General features: G+C 25.8%; 1 protein-coding gene across 1 annotated transcript; it reads right to left on the bottom strand.

The window, feature by feature from the left end:
• Positions 1 to 744: 744 nt before the first annotated feature.
• On the bottom strand, positions 745 to 2,604 carry LOC111032324 (zinc finger MYM-type protein 1-like). Its single transcript, XM_022312600.1, has 2 exons — positions 1,830 to 2,604; positions 745 to 1,538 (listed from the first exon to the last, which is right to left on the bottom strand). Exons 1-2 carry the CDS (start codon positions 2,602 to 2,604, stop codon positions 745 to 747), a joined length of 1,569 nt encoding a protein of 522 aa, XP_022168292.1.
• Positions 2,605 to 21,129: the final 18,525 nt, after the last annotated feature.

Genomic DNA, 21,129 nt, shown 5'->3' with positions numbered 1-21,129 from the left:
CAGTGGCGCAGGAACTATTTTTCATAAGGGGGGGCAAAACATAAAAAAAAACCTAACAACTATTATAATATATTTATTTGTAATTGATAACAGAAAACCTTTCTTATTATTTTATTCTTTTAACGTTAATATAGGTAGTTTAATATATAGGTATATACATAAATATATGTATATATATTTTTTTTATTTAAAAGTTTACCAGCTAGTTTAACATAGCAAAAGTTTACCAACATATAAATGTATAAATTTAATGATTAAATTTATACATTTATATATTGAAACAAAACATGAATCATATTTACGTTATACCTAAAGTTAAAATAACAGTTAAACAGTATCTAAATAAATATAATAAATAAGTTTTAAAAGAAATATATTTACTATATACCTGAAGTTGTATTCAAGAGTAACAATATATTATACAGAAATATAAATAAATGAAATATAAAAAATGTATTCGATTTATACCTTAGTCCTTAAGTTATATTCTAAAGTAACAATGTGTCAATATTTAAATAAATATAAAATAAAAATAATAAATAAATACCTGAAGTTGTATTCAAAAGTAACAATATATTATACAGAAATATAAATAAATGAAATTTAAAAAATGTATTTAATTCTTACCTTAGTCCTTAAGGTATATTCTAAAGTAACAAAATGTCATTATTTAAATAAATATAAAATAAAAATAATAAAATAAACTTCACAAAGGTTATTTTTTAAAAAGAATTACCTATAAAATTAATAAAAATTTCCAAATTTTGATTTCCTTTCTGAAGTTCTGGAAACAAATTCTTTGGCAATTAACTTCAAATCAATTTTTGCTGTCATAGACTTATGAACGTGTAAAATCATCAAATGAGTTAATCTCTTTTGGGTCATTGTGGACCTCAGATATGTTTTTAGTCTTCTCAATGCACTAAAAGAACGTTCAGCAGTCGCTGCAGATGCTGGTATTGTTAAAATTAATTTAATAAGCTTGGTGATTTCAGAAAACAAAGAATCTTTTACATTTGAATATTCATTTCTCAAATGATTTATAATATCTGAAATACTAGTGATAGATACTATAGACGGTAACATAATAAGCTGGGCATGGAGTTTATTAATGTCAAAATCCTCACTCATATTATTTAAACAATTAGTAAGTTCTTGGTGAGTTCTTGTGTTTTGATCTACAAGTATGTGTTCTAATTTAACCAAGTTTTTTAGACCTTGTTGATTAAAACGCCTATCAATTTCATTTATCAAATAGTCAATTATTTCAAACATATCTTTCTTCAATTCACATATTGGTGATAATTTTGTAGGAGGGTTACTTGTATATTGAAGTCGTTTTGGTGTTTTTTTGATACGCTTAGTGTCATCAAGTGGTTCTAATTCATATATTTCAGCATTTAAATTCACGGTATTTAATATCTTTTCAAAATATTCATTACTTCTGAATGATAGTAATGTTTTCTTTAATGTATCTGCAGCTTTAATTGAATCTGATGCACAAAATTTAGGATTTTGTAATACTTTTGCTAATTGTTCTACAGGACCAAAAATATGTATTGCAATAGTCAAAAAAAAAATTGTTTTTAATTTTTTTAATTTTTTCACATATCCTCTAAGTGTGAATTTTCTATCATCTGCTATACAAACACTCCCTGAAAGCATTTCATCTAATGTTTTTTGAACTCTGCTATAGTTATTTAAAAATCTTGTTAAACTTTTAACCCTTACAGACCATCTAGTAGGACAAAATGGAAGTAGATTTTGTTTTACACTACCCAATTCAGAGGAATTGTAACATGGCTCTAATACTATATTTTCATAGATACTTTTTCTCTTAGCAGATTCAAGAATAGCATTTGATACATCTCTGATCATAGTGAAGGTATCACACATAGCACTATTTTTTCTTGCAACTTCTTGTAATGCTAAATCCAGTGAATGATTACTACAGTGTACAAAACAACTTTTTGGCTGAATATTTTCAATTAATTTTTTCACCCCATTCAATTTCCCAGACATATTGGCAGCTCCATCAAAACAGTGGCCTCTTAAATTTGATGTAGATAAAGTAAATCGTATTAATATGTCTTTTATTGTGTCAAAAAATGTTAATGCTTTACTATCAGGTGTATTATATAAACCAGTAAATACTTCATGTACTTCAAAATTTGAATCAACATAGCGAATGCATAATGAAAACTGTTCTGTAGACGAAATATCAGTAGTTGAATCAGCAATTATAGAGAAGTATTCTGATTTTGTTATTGATTGCACAAGTTCACGCTGTAAATTTAATGACATTATTTCTAATATTTCATTCTGAATATCTGAACTAAGCCAATTATTTCTCTGTTGTATCCAATATCTTAAGCATGGAACATCTACACATCTTTCTTCTAATAAGGAAATAAAATTGCCATCATTATGAGAATGACCTCTAATACTTATTCCCATCTGACTAAGGTATCGCAAAGTACTAATAATTGTTAATAAGGCTGTGGATGCATTTTTTTGTTCTTCAATTTTTTGTTTTGATAATAAAGAAATGACTGATACATTAGTATTAATACTTAAAAGAAAATGTATAGAGTTGACGTGCATTTTACTGTTTTCATGGGACTGAAATTTTTCAGATGCTTTTTTCCAATTATTAAAACCATCTACTATAAAAGATAACTCTGTGTGTTTATTTAATTTATTATTTGTCTTATGATAAAATGAAATACAATCAAAACAAAATGCACTATCTTTAGATTCATCATAATGAAGCCAGGCAAACATTTCAAACCACTTTGCACAAAATGATCTTTTTTTGTGTTTTGGAAAAATAAAATTATTTGATGGTTGATTTTTTGTTTCAATTATAGGAAGAATGGGTTGACTACTTTTTTTTGAAATTGAACATGTTGAGGCGACATTACTGATATTATTTTGTAAATCCTGTTCTATCTCTGACTCCTGAAAAAAAACTTAGAGCTGAATCAGAGAAATAAATGCCCAAACAACACTTAAATGCATGCATTTATTAATATTATACTGTCATTGTTTATTTAAAAAGTTTTTGAAATTTTTTCTTTAACACAAACTAGTCTGTAGACTGTAGTCCTTACTGCACTACTGCAGTTAGTAGTATGAAACTATGAAATAACAGTCTTAATTATTATACGATTTAAAAATATTTAAAAGTTGTTATTTACTTTTATTTAACTTAAATTTAACCTTATATAAAAAAAAATACTTATTGTCAGTGAAATATATTCAAAATTCAAAGAAAACAGTAAAATTCCTCTAAGATTTACTCAAAATATAAATTTTATTAGGTAAATGTAAAATATTTCTTCTTTTTAATTTTGGTTGGAAAATATAAACATTACACTGGAAATTATTTAAATTAAGGCAACTAGATACATAAACCGGCTTTTAACCATCATTAATTAATAATTAATCATTTTAATAAAATTAAAAAGCATAATAATCTCGGGTGTGTACAGTTGACATAAATACATAATATATTATAAATACAAGTAGGTAATTATTATTATTAAATTAGCTTAATTAAATCCAGTTTAGTGCCTATAACATATTTTGTTCTACTGTCTACAAAATATTAATTAACGACATTAGTAGTTGAAATATATTTGAGTAGGAAATAAAAAAATAATTGGTGGGTATCTAAAAAGTAAAATTATTATTCGTTCAACAAAAATATTGCTTTGTAGAAATCAGTTTGATTTAGGTATATTGATATATCACTATATCAGTTATATTTATATTTATAACAATTTATTTTACTAGACAGATTAATAATTACAACAAATAAAACAAATTTATTTGAAAGTATGTCTTAAACTTACCTCGTTAGGTATAAGTTCCTGAATTTTCACAGGTGTTTTCAATTTGAAAAAGTCTCTAATATTTTTTTTTGGATTGGGAACAGCCATTGTAGGTACCGGTACGTGTTACGTGTTTAAACAATTACAGTTGGTAAATATTTAATATGAATGTTACTGTAAAGTACTAAAGTGTAAACTGTATTCTGTATTTCTGTAGCGACAGCCGACAGTCAACGATCACGACAGCGTACTCATTTAATAGTCGTAATCAGTAATCACTAATCGCCAATCGGAATCTTATCGTAAACGATATAAACTGTAAAAACCCAAAAATAGCCTAATGATATTGTAATAACTAATAATAAACAATATTGTAACTATGTTGTGAGAACACTATCCGGGACTGGTGGAACTTCCAATTATAAATATTTGATAAAGCACTCCGACCGAAAACGTCTATAAAAATTACTCAATAATATTATGTTTATATATTGTATTATGTTATAATAATAAATCGATAATAATAATAATAATATTAATTATTATAACGCACACTCATGAAAATGACTTATTTTGAATACGTAAACGTATAAATTAAGCGTAAATTACGATTATATTTTACCCTTTAATTTTAATGTGGTAGGGGGGGCAAAATTATACTTTTGCCCCCCTTGGATTTTATCCGAGGGGTCAATTGCCCCCTCTGCCCCCCCTTCTCCGGCGCCACTGTATGTGGATCTAAAGATTAAAACGTCGCATATTATTCGGAGGCTTTTTGTCTTTAACCCCACTGAATTTCCACCTCATTAAATAATACCGTACCGTCCGTACCCTTGCCGGCCGCAATAATATAATTATATATACAATGTAAATCTAGTAACTATTTAAATAATTGAATGCGACGATAATACAGAACAATATTTGTGTGTCAAACGACTATTTTGCCAAGTTTTACTTAGATTCCACAAACCTACACAGTTGTGTAAGTACACTAAGTAGGTATAAATGTAAATAAAGACACTACAAATTCATATTATACACTATAGGCATTTAGTATAAATATACTTTAACACATACGCAATAAATTATAAACGAACGTCAGAGAGGCGTATGAAATTGTAGCTATTTTTACAACTTACTAGAGAAAAATATAGGTCATTCAATGACCAAAAGTCAATATGAGAAATGTGACTGATATGCACCTTTCTTTTACGAGTTTCTCAACGCGTCAAGTAATTTTATTCATTTTGGTCCATGTAAGTGGCTCCACTCATTATTTAAAATTTGTTTAACTTTTTTGAAAACATTATTTTTACTTAATAATTTTAAATATAATGGTATATCATTTTTGAAAAAAATATATGTTTTTTACAATTTTTATCGTTATTACTTTTTAAGTTTTTAAATTTTTTCAAAGAGAACATAGATTTTGAACATCATATTCTTAAGTGTAACATTTGTCAGTGAATACATAAAAATCGAATTTTGAATTCGAACTAGTAATTAACTAATTAGTAATACACTTATACCTAAGTATTTAAAGTTTAGATAAGTGGAGTAATGGGCCAGCATTTTGTATGGTGTAACTCAATGTCACCTAAAAGATTGCAAGCTCGATTGAAAAGCTTAAAAATATAACACATAATCTTCATAAGTTTTGTTCATAGAAATTTAAATACACCACAATTATGTACGTATGTAGGACATTTCAGGTTCATATTGACGTTTTTGATGTATTGAAATTATTTCTAAAATTTTAAAAATTAAAATTAAAATTGCTAATTAATAATGTTGTATAACTTATAAGACGAATTACGGTGATTTTGGTAAAATTTAGTTCAACATATTATAGGTACAGTACTACTAATAGAAAAATAAATTACTAATAGGTATTAGGTACCTACTTAATATAATATGTATGTACGATTTCAATAGATTTAATTACAATAATGAGCATTCCAAATGTTATTATTCCATTTTATACAACTCTAAAAAAACTCTAAAGTAAAGGAAGGTGTAAGTAGCATGGAAATGGTGCGTTTTATAAAAGAACGTTATTTTCATCATTAAAGCTAAATAGGAATAATATATTAATAATGTATTTTTGGAATAAAATATTTAATTTTTCTATATGGGTATTATATATAATTCGTTTCGTCATTTCATGAAAATAGAAGGCGTATAGATGAATAATCACAGATAAAATAAAGATTTTTGGATATACCTTAGATATTATATTAGTCTTATATTTTTTTTGGCTATTTAAATTGATCACGGACTGAGATCTAATATTTTAGTCATTGAAATTGAAAATTGACTATAAGTGTTTTGCTTATAATTATATCGATATGCATTAGAAGTGTATTATTTATAATTATACTAAAACATGTAGTTTGTTGTGTAGTCCCCCCCCCCATTTTTAGATGCCTAAATCCACCCCTGATATCATATATTATTAATTTTTTAATCTAATAAATTACATTAGATATATGATTTATGATCCAGAATCATACACATAAAAAATAATGTCCATAATTCAAATTTGTATAATTATCGACTTGGTAATATTCTCAAACAATAAAGTGTTATCTACTAATGGTTCAAGCATTATCATTTTTGTTCTCTTCGTGAGTTCGATTATGAGGAAAATGGCTCGTTATATTATTTTTGTCGAGAATCTGGTCGGCTAGACTAAATTGATAAGAATAGAGGTTTGTGATTTTTTTTAATTTGTACAAATGGGTCAATGCACTTATACTAATAATGGCCGATGAAGGGGATGATATTTCGTATAGATATTTAGTAAGGTTATTGATGTCTAAGATTGATTGCGTATTAATAAAACATGTTTGGTATATACATATACATTAATTGCGGACCAGCAACCCATTGTTGCTCGATTCACTGTAAAATACATAGGTATTAGTAATGAGAGTGAATATTACATTCGATCCGTCATTTTAAAATGAGGCATAATAAATTATGTACCTGCGACTTACAAGTACTTTAGTTTATCCATATACGTTATACGTATCTATAAAACAATATGATTTTCTTCGAGTATATTAATTAATAAATAATAAGTAATATTATTTAATCCACGCTTTACAAAGATAGAAAAGTGCCGTTGTAAACAGTATACAATAACTAAAAACACAACTGACAAAAGTTACAATGAAAGTTATGTTTTTTATAAAATATTCTTGTCACTCTACTTGAATTATTTCAGAGTTCAAAATTATAATCACATATTTCATAAAGTATAACAGAAAAAATTCAACTATACAGTTCCTGAATTTGTTCAAGCAATATCATAACCAAATATCTATACTATATTCATATTATAAATCATACTTACTCGATAAACATTTTTAGTATAAGTATTTTAAATAAATATTTAAATACTCGAATAAAAAAGTACTTGAATATACTTTGTTATGAGTACTTAAATATAAATACTTTCAAAAAATATTTCAAATAATTTTACATAGCTACTTGGTTTTTTTTTTGTAAATAAATGTTCTTGTATTAAGTCGTTTTTTCAATTGAGTGGAGACAAAGTTAACTTACAAATCCCAATAGAATTCAATATAAAAGTAAACTGGTGCTTTTTTAGTGTTTAGTATTTTTTTAAATAAAAAAATATGTTTTAAATACTTTTTTTAAACGCACTTCAAATATAAAATGTAATGTTAATACTTAACAAGCATGAAATAAGAAATGCAATTAATAAAATTGAATATTATTTAAATTTTAAACATCATTATTTATTTACTATTCATTAAAACATTACATTATGATGATTAAGTTCTGATAATACAATTTCTGTAATTTATAAATATGTACTTAAATTAAAAGACTAATAAAAAACGGGTTTACAACTTAAAGCTTATACTAAAAATAGGTATTCAATGATTCATACATTTCTTAAAGCTAATATTATATTAGAACTATTCAATTAAGTAATATCTAGGTGGCAACAAAAATTATTTCCTGCAATTAATAAATAAACTAACACAAGGCGTACCCAATTACATTAATATACAATTTAAAGTAATTTCAGTATCCAGCTATTTATATAATAACTTAGATAAAGTACTAATTCATGTGGGTGACTTCAGCACTCCGTATTGCAATTTCTCGTCTGCGGCCGGTAAACTGTTTCATTTCAAATTTAAAATTTGAAGCTAGAACTTGTAATTTTTATCAAACAAATATGTAGTTATGCATGGAATGGTATTCTATACCACGGTTACAGTCATGATTGAATTAAATTGTATTCAGTGACAGGGATGACGCAGCTGCAGTGAGGTAACAGATATTGAGGCCCACGCTGGCTTATAGAAAAATCGCCACTCAACGCTCTATAGTTACCAACACGATTTTGTGACACGTACTGTAGCTATTATGTTGATTACAAAGAATATACCTAGGTAGCTTAAAATTTATAGAAAAAACTTCAATAAAATATTTGATGAAGTATACATTAAAGTAGAATCTTGTAATTAATCTTAATAAACATTGTTGTACACTTAATCATTTTCAAAATGTATTCATTACATAAAAACCACGTTGTAATACGTACACCAATAAGTATAAAAATTCAAAAATGTAATTTATAATATTATGCTTTGAAATCAATTATGAAACCTTCGTTTTTATTAGGCGATGCTTATAATAAAAAATAACGAGTTTCACAAATACAGAGCGATTCTGTATTACTATCTACTTGTTACTTACCTTGTTATTCATTACTTGTTGAACGCTATAAATGCATATTTTTTTTATTCAATAATAACACATATAATATATATTTTAAGTATGCATAGTAAATGGATGAATATGACTTACAATAGTTATATTTTATATTTGTAAGTCAAGAAATGCATTCATTTTATTTTACTGACATATATTCTAAACTAATCAAATCTATTGAATAAATAATTCTGAGAGTAGGTTAATATTGTGACTGTCTTATGATGGATATGAAAATAATACATTCAAAATACTTCTTTTTTTTTTTTAATGAACAAATGGTTACTATCGTACTATTATTTGATTACATTTTTTTTTTTTTTTAAACAATAACGTTACAATAATTTTTGATATTTTGCTAAATTAAATTAAATTATATAATTCTTACATTTTCAAAAAATTGAAAACTCGGGTGTGTGGTTCTTCGCCGGGTCAATTTCAAATAATTGCTCAGGTAATTTCTAAGGTTTTCGTATTTTAAACATTCTGTTATTATGTGTTTAACTGTTAAATGCGTTCCGCATGTGGTGCATACTGGTGGGTGTTCTTTAGCCATTAAGAAGCAGTGAGAAAGTCTTGTGTGGCCTATTCTTAATTTGTTTAAGACTGTTTCGTATTTTCTGTTTGGATTTGTAGGCCATTTAAAGATTGTTCTTTTAATTTCGATAACTTTTTAATTTTGTTTTTTCCCAGTTGTATCCCATTCTGATGTATACATATACATATATATATATATATATATATTGTATTTGTTTTTTGATATTAGTGTATGTTTTTATTTGTACTTTTACCTGGTTTGTTTTTGCTGTTTGCCTGGATGCTTTGTCTGCTGTTTCGTCGGATGTTGAAATGTTCTAGTATCCATGTTAGAGCAATTTAAATACACGCTTCACAGAATGGAGAAAACTGGTTTGGTTTTGCGTCAATATTCTTGTTTTTCCATAATTGTAATAGTACGTTATGAGTTTTTGACTATTTTATTTTTTGTTCGTGTCAAAAATTATGGTTCCGGGAAAAAGTGTTCATTTTCCACGATTTCGATGAAAAATGAATTAATTCTCGGAAACATCACTTTTGACTTGAACAAAAAAATATGCATAGTATAAACCCTATTCAGAACAGCTTTTGCCATTTGTAAACAATACAATATTGAAAATTTGGCATCTGGCTATTCATCCTGCCTAGACATGCCATTCGGTGCGTAATCTTCAGAAAACGGGCAGCTGCACGTGTCGTCGGGCCGTACTTTTTTCAAAGTGATGTGTCTAGATTACTGCACAACATAAGTAAATTGCTTTAGAGTACAATTTCAATATATAGGTATAAAAATTTAAAAAAAACCTATTCAAGTGTATACAATTATTTTTAGAATTATTATGTATTTTTTTTGTTATTATTTTTACGGCATCAACTGCATGGTTATTAGTTGGTTTTTACTGCGGGGGAGGGTACGGTTAGTTCGCAACACGTGTATGTGTAGCAAATATTTGTCACTAAAAACCCCGGTGATCACCCATCCGGGATCTAATGACACCAGCCGGTGCTGACACTCAGAAGGCGTTTGTTATCGGAGCCAAACGCGTCACCACAAAATTATTATAAAATAACTTTAAGTGTATCTATACTGTATTAAATGTATGATTGCTGAAACTAAATTTAATCACTAAGTTTAGATTTAAAAAAAAAAACTTTAAGTCAACGGTTGGTATCATTACTAATTTGATATATTTAAAATATAATAATATCATTATAATTATAATTATATTGTGTTGATACAATGTATTTATTTGTAATATTTGTTGAACATCATTTTTAATTCAACAAATATTATATAGCTTACAATCTTGTATTTTACAGCAAACTTTTCCTAAAATATGCAAAAAAAAATTGGAGTAGTAGGTAAAATATAATAACACATTTTAAATGTATTATTATTATTATAACTACAATTAAATACTTGTCATACTATTTTATTCACTTAAAAAAAATAACAGGCTTTTAGCAAGAGGCAGACATATAGGCGTATAGCTATTCCATTGCTTATATACTTTTTAAATTTTAATTATATTTAATTATTTTTTATTATTATTAAATTATTATTTAATTTATTTTTATTTTTCATCTTAAGAGAACGATACACCCTCATATTATGTCGTCTCCGTCTAACAAATTACAGCACACCACAATTTATTGTGTTCAGCAGTTCCAATGTTGTGCTGTAGGTAACCTTTAACGTAACAGTATTATCAAACTTATATAACTTCTATGTTTAAACTTACTTAACGAGGACCAAATAAATAAAAGTACAACATCATATCGGTATACATAGACTGTTTATTTAGATAAAGACGGCTATGGCAAAGAGTGAAGATACCGATATCTACATTTTAATACTTTATGTTAATTATATTAACTATAAATACTATCCATATATGTTAAGTAATAGATAACATATTTACGTTACATACATTATACATATCAACAACATTATTGTTTGTATTTTCTTTTGGGGTTTTTTTAAAGAAATTTTAATTTTCAAGCAAGTTATGATGTATGTATTTATTATTACAATTAAAAATCCTCATAACTCACTTAAAAATTAAAATATCGTAAGAAAACCCACAAGAAAAATCAGATAATGTCCATACCTTTAAATTTGATAACAGGTCATCCTATATAATTCATCGCTCATCGCTGTTAGCCTATAGGGCTAAATTTTGCTGTAAGCAATTGCAACTGCTTAACAACTAACATATTATTCATATTACATTGGCTATGTATAGTACATTTTTAAGACAGGACAACACGTGTGGTTTCATTTATACAATATTCATATATATATTTTAATTTTTAAATTGATTTTAGTTTTCTTTGCAAACCAGAAGTATAAATAAAATCACCATAAAACACATATAATTTCAAAAGTTTAATGTTTAAACGTTCAAAAATATATGAACATTATTCCTATTGTCTATATATTTCTTGTGTAATTTCCTATTTTACTAATCCTGTATTTCTGTAGGAAGTAGGTACCTCACATGTACTAATATATCCGGTTCAAAAGCGACCACAATAGTCCATTCTTCCTTCGTGAATAAATAGGAACCATTTATCATCAATCACGACTGATTGATGAGTACCACGAACAAATTGCATCGACTCTCTCCACTTCTCCAGTTGTATTAACTATTAGATCATCCACGTAACGCTTTTTCATTACAGAATATTTTTTCGTCGAAATTAGATCAGAAAATAATAAAAATCTAAAACCAAGATTATATACACACATACAACAACACGAAAAAACTTTTTAGTAAAATATTAATATAACTCGTTCATATTTTTAAATATGACTCAACTTTTTGTATAGTACAAAAAAATAGTTTTAAAATGCACCCATCTACTAAACCAAATTAAATTTTAAATTTTAAGACATGTTCATTTTTATGGAAATGTACGCAAATATGTATGTAAAAAATATAAATCTACTAAACTATATTTGAAATCCAAGAAGTACACACGATTCAAATAAATATTAAAAATATAATTTAAGCAAAACATAAACACTTTTCTATTATTGATTAATACTAGAACAAAACAGAAATACGTTCAATGTACAAAAATTCAATTGAAAAGTATATATGTATATAGTTGTATTATATAATATTAGTTTTTGATTATATCGTGAAAAATTAAATTTCTAGACAAATTTACCCCCAGATTAAATTCGGACAAAAATAAAATACTGTACAAAAAATTAAAAATATTCAAACTACAAAAAACTTGATATAATATTTATGGGGGGGGGGGAGGGTAGGAAAATTAGTTGACAATAAATACTTGACAAGAAAGTTGAATTTATAGTTTTCTGAACACAAATATAGTATAAATATTTTTTACATCGTTAAATATTTTTAAATACAGCTTACTCTTTAAAATTAAACTTACGTTTTACTGTTTTAGTAATAAATTTAATTATACCAAGTACAGCCATTCAATATTTCAATAAATTTACAAATCGTGTATTTTAACTTTTCACTTATAGTTTTTTATGGTATCACCTTATACAGAATTATATCAAATTATATGATTTTTAATTTGCATTTTATTAGATCAAATCAAAATTTATAACTATACAGTTAATTAAAATAAAAATTACTTTTTGATTAATTATGACTCAAATAAGCATCACTTGTGGTAAGGTGAAAGTGTATACATAATACAACATATACGTATTATATAGTATATATTTATAAATTATTTTATTTTAGTAAAAATGTTAAATGAATTGCTTTTAACAATGTGTTGTCAATAACTGGAAAGAAACAATTGGACTTTCCTTAAACTTAAATAAATACAAGACTATGACGTTCTTCAGACCGCTTAATTATTATACTATTCATGATTATCTAATCTATAGGACTATAACCAAACCTTGAGTCGAGTAAATCAAGTATAGATGATTTATCATTTAGACTAGTGCCGTCGTTATCCTTCAATAATCACATCGAATACATTACTTGCAAAGCTTACGTACTTTGAGTTTCATTCGTCGTAATGCATCAGATTTTGACCAATCTCACTGAATCTAGCATTATATACCTCATTAGTAAGATCGATACTGGAATATGGGTCGGTAGTGTGGTTTCTTTATACTCGAAAATACATAGAACGAATTGAAAGTGTCCAAAAATGGTTTTTTTCTTTTACTGGTTATGTCTTAGAAATTAACTACCCATCATATGACTGCACACCGAATTGCTACCTGTATTGAATTTAGCTATCCTCGATACCAAAAAGGAAGTATTAGACATACAATTCATTAACAATCTTGTCAATGGCAAAATAGATGCTAATCGTATTCTAAATAAAATCATATTTTATGTACCCAGTATTGAGTCACGAACCATGCATACATTTCAAGAAAGTACTCGTTCAACAAATTACTTATAATGATCGCATGCAGAGAATAATGTTTCTCATTCATTAAGAATCCAATATTTTAGACTTTAAGTCTTAGTGTTTACCATAATATCGTACATGAAAATATTAGTTTCGGACCACAATAATTGTTTATTTTAGTTTTTGTGTACATTACTTATTTTCTGTCAATAAATTGTACAATATATGTATATATAATATATATATATATGTTATTTGTATGTAATAATTTTTAATTTATTAATATATTATTGTTACTTAAAGAAATAACAACTAATGTGTAATAATTAAAATTTATGAAATTGCCATCAGGCGTTGATATATACAAAATAAAAAAATTAAAATTAAATATTTATCGGTCCTTAAAAGATATTTTATTATTTAATATGATTACAAATACTTTCACAATTAAAATATTTCACAGGTTGGAATAGTTTTGACTTTTTGATTAAAAAGACTGTTCAATGTTCAAAATAAAAATAACAAACTTGATAGAATATGTATATTATATACATAACTACTTTAAAATAATATTTAAATACAAATCCCTCAAATCCTTTTTTAAAACAAACAATTCACTATCAAATAATATGATTATAGTTATTAGGTAGGCTTATTAGTTATTAGCTTAAAAGAACCGGAACCGTAATGTATTTACAAATAATCGTTAAAAGATGCTTAATTGTTTTCGCAAATAAATCAATACAAGCCCGTCTGATGTTTATACAGGATAGGGTAAGTTTTTACGAATATTTAATATGCTATCAATAAATATTGTGCTATAAATAAAGAATATTTTCAGTAATTTCTTACCTAACACCATTGGTTAGGACACACCACTATGCTACTGAACATTTGCTCAATATTTGAAATCTCTTAGACTCGTGTACTTACCAACTTCTTAAAATTAATATCAAAATACATTGAAACATAAATATTTTGTCTCTACAAAATGACAAATGGTTTTTATATATTTTTATAAACACTAAATAATGCATGATCGTAATAATAACGCAACTAATATTAACAACAAAATAATAATTAACGAAAAATGGTTAAGAAAACTTCGTATTCCACAAGTGCTGTCTCTGTTTTAAAAAGCATATGTATGTCACCGCCGTTACCAGATTCTTATTACAATTTATTTATAGATAATATTATTAGAGCAAAGTCAAAGAATATCGAATTATATATAAGTTTTTTTAAATTTCAAATTCATACAAGTATTTTAAAATTAATATTTGAAAAAAAAACTTTTCTCTTGAGCACAGTTTTTATTCTCCTATACACATTCGATCATACCTAAATTTTCTATAATTTTGGCTATATAGCAATTAACCCACACTAAGAGTGTTACGCAATGCATCTGTAAGGAAGAGATACAATGCGGTTAGAACGTCTTTTTAATATATTTAATTGCATATACCTAAGTTATAACTATAACTAACAAGACAAATTTCATTTTGATATGACATCTGCAAAAATATACGTGCACACAATGTGTCCTAAAATTGTATATATTAGGAGATTAGGAGAATTATTTAGCATTTGACATTTTATACGATAGGATCAGCAACAAAATATTACTTTTTCCAACTAATTAAACTTTTTATTATCTATGTTCAAGATGATTTTGACTGACATTTAAAATAGTTGTACATGACAGGAAAATGACATAACAAAAATGGATGTCAAACTATAATGTACTTGTAAGTTGTTTAACTTAGTTGGAAACTTGACAGAACAATTTAACCGCAGGACACCAAAACATTTTCCACTAATTGGTATGAACTGCTAAGGGAAAATTATCATATACGTACTTTGGAAAACACGATATTTTTACGTTTTTGGGGAAACAATTATTTGAAAGAAGAAATTAATATATTATATTCATTATCATTATAATGTGTATTAAATATGTACAAATGTTTATATTATATTACATTTAATACATTAAATATTACGTAAAATAATATAGAGGTATATTCCAGTATTTATGTTAATTATAGTATAATACTGTAAACAACATTTCATAAACCTCAAAAAGTTAATTTAATGTGTGATGTGTGAACAACATTATATTATAATACACAGAAAAAACACACTCTCAAATAACACAATGTTTAGTAAATATCTTATACATTAAAAAAATATTTATAAATCATTTCTAGACTCATAAGAAATCTGTTCCTGAAAATCGTCTAAGAAAACACCGATATGAAAAAAAATTTGATTCGTTAATTAACCATTTTAAACATAAATATATTCTGTTGGTATGATTAGAAAAGTACAAGAGGCGTATATCTGAACAAATGAATAAAATATCATTAAAAATATCTGTGTGAACCGTAGGTAAGATGATTAACAAATTTACTAGGTAAACGCAAAGACCAAAACTGTTGCAAACAACAAACAAATATCTAAATAATATAAACCTTAAGCCTATAGAAATAAATTAGATACCCGGCCAAAACAAAAGACATTGAGAAAATTGCAAAAACTTAATAAACCTATGTCAAAGACCACAAAAAATGAAGAATAATTAAGAAACCGTACTTAATGGAAACAAATATACAGTTGACAAGTAATAAAGTCAAAAAAGGTTGAAATAAGGATCAATATAATATTGAAAATAGGGTTCCACCTACGTAATCTATAGAGGTATAAAATGTTTGTACCGAAAATGGTACGAACTAAAATTTAAATGTGACACACATTGAAACCTATATAGTATAATGGTAAAAAATGGTAACTATCTACTGAAAGGTAATAAAAATCAAATCAAATAAAAACCTACAAAACCTACTGCAGTCACCCGAATCTTTGTTCGTGAAATGAACAATCCACGTAGAACAATTTTAATTTTCTTCATTAAACAAAAACTTTTTTTACGTTCTTTTAATTAAATAGTTGAACGTTTATAATTAACAGTAAAAAATTATGTATTACTATATTAGTTCAAATTGATTAGAAATCTCAAAAAGCATAAATTATTTTTTAAAAAAAAAATGTAATAAAAATTAACACAATTATTAAAACATCGTTTTGATTGCACATATTTTACGAATAATTTGTATTAGTCTTACAATGGCCAAAATTTAAATTTACGGAAAACATTAAAAAAGTTGTTCACCCTTACTTCTAAATTATAACTATATGGATCTAAAATAACTCAAATTAAAATTTTGTATTTTAAATTTGGCATTAAAAAAAAAACAAAGATTTAAATCAATTAATTAATTGAATGAATGTTGTCGAAGCAAAATAAAGTGATAATTAAAAAAAAAACTAGGGAACTCACTCAAATTTACCTCGTTATTAAATCACTGTATAGAGGTGAGGTGTTTAATTTAAATTATATGATAACTTATTGAGTAGTTGGTAAAATAGTTCTGAGTGGAGACGGTGAGTCATCCGAGGTATTTGAAAATGTACTTACATTAAGTACCTACTACCTAATTTATTTTTCTATAAATAATAAGGTAGATTGAACTAATTTTCGACAAATTTGTTGCATATAGGAATGTTATATTATTTTTACTCGATAACCGTCATTCGACCCTTAGAAATGCCAATGGTATAGATTCATAGTATAAAATGCTTCAAATTACCGAAACAAATTAAAAATTGTATTCTGCGTAAAAAAATACTAATATACGTAAAAACGTAATGAAAAAAGTTTCATGACTCTACGACTAATATTTTTTAATTATAACCAAATAACTAAAATTGTTAGAGGAAAATTCATTATTTTTCGTTTGTAAATATCAAAATTTTTCAAACTTTGAATTTCAAACACCAATCAAAAAAATTTTGAAATCTGAACAAGTAGAGTATGAGTATGGTAGTTACTTCTTTTTGAAATACAACAAACAAACGAAACAAAAAAGTGACACTCCCCAAATTGTAAAATCAAAAAATTCTATTTTTTAAATAGACATTTTAAAATTTAATATGAAACAAAATGTAATTGTTTTATACTTGAATTAAGCTCTTTATTGTTTAATGTTACATTTTTCATGCAAAATTATAATTATAATTACATTTTGTTTCTTATTATCAAAATATGAGAACATTGTCCACATTTGAACTGACAAAATGCTTTTTTATTTTGAGCAGCTTTAGTGTTTTATTTGGTCCAATAAGTTGATTGAAAGTACCTTCATTAATTTTTCGAAGGTAGCTTAAAGTCAATGTGAAGTGCTACGTTCCATACGACCAAGAAACACTTGAATTGCATTTATAAATATATTGCTATTATCATTTCACACAAGAATTACATAGAGTAATAAAATAAAAATGTGTTTGTTTGAGAGTGGAGAAGGTACATTTTCATTTAAGCGAGCTATAGTTTGTCGACTTATGAAGAAATAGAGAATTTTAAGAAGCTGATAATATTTCTGTAATTTTGAAGGCATATGCGGGCTCCGAGTTATTTGTTTCGAATAACTCTAAGATATAGATATATTAAAATGTGAATAATACAGCAGTATACATTTAGAAGGAATATTAACTTTTATCGACATCGAAATAAAGATTTTTTTAATCTATAACTCTAATCTCTGTACAAATAAATTTTAAAACCTCTTCACAATCCACATTTGGTTCGTGTAAACTAAATACATTACTTTCATACCAATTAAGAAAATTTCCGCACCACTTGATAAAAGTTCTGATTGAAATCGGTATAACTGCCGTACAAAGGCAAGTTAGCAATTACAAAGCCTGACTGTTGTTTAACAATATTGTTTTTGTACAAACAACTGTCGGTGGGAATCGAGTCGTAATGATAGTTTTAATTGATAACTCTTTACTAATGGAGCTTATTCCATTCTATGAATATGTACATGTTATGTTTGTTACCTTATTAGCCGTTTCAGAGTCACGTGTTTCATCATATATATTTCGAGATCGTTAAAATCTCATTTTTTATAAGCTCCGTATTTGAAAAAGAAAAAAGCTTTTATTACATTTATCGAGAAACTTTAACAAAATGAAGTAGTTAAAGTACAATAAAGTAGTTCTATTATTGAAATAGAAATTGTTTAAGTGTTATAAATTGTAATTTATTTTGTTGGATGTTAGTATGCGACACGTCATGATTACAATATTTTTAGTGCTTACTTATAATTTTCATATTTTTGACAGACTTTTATCAAATGTGTAAACGGAGCTTACCATAATAATGTTTTTATTGCTTTAATTTTTGAGTAATGCAGATGTCAAAAAATTGATTTTTTTATGCAAAGAATCATTACATCATCCCTGTAAACTGTGGACTGTGTAATTAAATACATAATATAAATAACTGTAAGTATTTGATAACAATCTTTACCCTTCACACTGTCACCCACATTTCGCGTAATATTACTAACACCCAATATCTTTGTGTACCTATAAATGGAACTTAAATAATTTATAATAAGCTAGGCATCTTGTTAGCTGCTCGTAGAGTATTTTCCTAAACTTTGAATAAGATATTTATGAAAGTTATGATTTTAGTTTTTTCTTATTGTTTATCTGTTCACGTTCTTGTGCGAGAAGTTAGAGTTACCTATCTGACGTATTGCATTTGCTTAGGTTGAAATTCATCAATACAATTATAATGATTTATAACACAAGTTATTTAAAGTGGAATTAAATTGAATGGTTATACCTTGACATTTATTGATAGTTTAAAGTTATCTATGTTTAAATCGTTTGAAGACAATATTAAACGGATTTTATGAATAGCTTATGCACTCCGTGAATAATTAACCAAATTAATTTGTATCAAGTTATACTAATTTCTCACATAATTGTCATAAACATATTTTAGGAAACGTTTTTGATCACTTATTCAATTGATAGTTTCTAAAATGTAATGTTTTAATTAACTACTTTACTTTTTAATCAATGTAATGGTTATTATTTTTTAATTTTTTTAATTAAAACCCTATCAATATTATTGCTGTGCAAAAAATATTTAATAAACATTTACTGATCTGTGTAATGTAATTATGCCATTTTAAATGTGGTTATACTCTAAACAAATTAAAATATACCCGTATCCTGTACACATCCGATTTAAATAAATAATACATACTCTCAATCATTCATGTTTTATGTGACAAATAAAATTATTTCTAGATACTACCATTTATTATAAATTCTAATAAGAAATCAATGCCACAACTAAACTAATAAAAAAAAACTATATTTTTCAAAAAAACAAAATTTATATTTATTTGCGAAGAAAGAAATATTTGTCAAACAATAATAGAATCACACCATATCAGTTTTCTACAACTGCAGGCGACATTCCTGAAATACGTTTGGTTTTCTTACACAGTTAATATTATAAAATAGTAGGTATAACAAATAAGTAATAATTAAGAATAATCATGTGATTGATGGTAATTACTAATTACTGCAGTGTAAATTTAATATTTCGTGATATATTACATAGTACATTCACATCTATAAATAGCTGAATTTGCCTAATTTTCAACTTTTCTAGTTTTTCGTTTACTGCTTCCTCAACGCTGTGCTGATTTTAAACTAAAATTGGCGCTTACAATTTTTTCAATAAAATATGAAACTGAAAACGTACAACTTACGATTATCGAGTGTTAATTATTTGAAAATAAAGTTCACTATTAAAGATCTATTTTCCAATTTAAATGCATATACTTGTATATAAACATATATAAACTACTAGGCTCAACATAAATTTAGTTCAATTTATGTAAAAATGTTATGCAGGACTAACCTTGAATCCATGCATGCAATTTATTATATAATTATGACATTTTCAATTTAACAAAATACAAATGTAAACATGGATACTCAACGTAACTAACCATAAATGATTGATTTCAATATAGGTAGGTATTATGTTAATTTAAAATTATTAATACAACTCTAAAAATACAACTAGTTTGAATATTTATGAACCTCTGAGTAAAATGTCAATGTATGTTTACTATGCGTAAAAATTATCTTATCGTGGTAAAGCAGGTTTAGAAATTTACAACAATGCATAATAAACACATTAATTCATGATAATATTCATCTAAAAATCCTGCTATAATATCATTATAATACTCAAAAACATGGAATTATTTTGTTCGTTTTCTATAATAATAAAAGTAATTCCTTTAACGATTTCTCAAATATATCCAGCTACATATTTAGAAAATGAGGTTGACAAGTATCAGTATGCAACCAATCTCAAAATATTTACAATACTACCAGTTCTATTATATTTGAAAAATGATCATTTTCAAATTTAAAAGGAACATCAACTTACTTAAAAATATACACATAATATAGGTAATACAATATTGAAGGTAACCAAACTCATTTATATTTTTATAAATAAATCTAACGATTAATATAACTTATACTTAATACCTTAGTATTACTTAGTATTGACCTATAAGTAAGTTGTAAAAATCTGATCGCAATGATATAGGGGACGTTATACATCGACAATTTGAATTAAATAAATGTATCCAATTCCATATAATACTAGTGTATAGAATATTGTAATAACGTTTTAATAATTTAAATAGACAAACGATAAATCAATTATTTTTAAAAATATTTATAGGGG

Source organism: Myzus persicae, unplaced genomic scaffold, assembly GCF_001856785.1.
Source record: "Myzus persicae strain clone G006 unplaced genomic scaffold, MPER_G0061.0, whole genome shotgun sequence".
Lineage (NCBI taxonomy): Eukaryota > Metazoa > Arthropoda > Insecta > Hemiptera > Aphididae > Myzus > Myzus persicae.
The sequence above is the reverse complement of the archived record's forward strand: the minus strand, read 5'-3'. Positions and strand labels throughout refer to the sequence as shown.

Coding starts and splice junctions, on each gene's coding strand:
- LOC111032324 (XM_022312600.1), bottom strand. CDS start 2,604: ATGCACGTCAACTCTATACATTTTCTTTTAAGTATTAATACTAATGTA. Junction 1,539..1,829: donor TGAATCTGCTAAGAGAAAAA/GTATCTATGAAA, acceptor TTGGTCCTGTAG/AACAATTAGCAAAAGTATTA.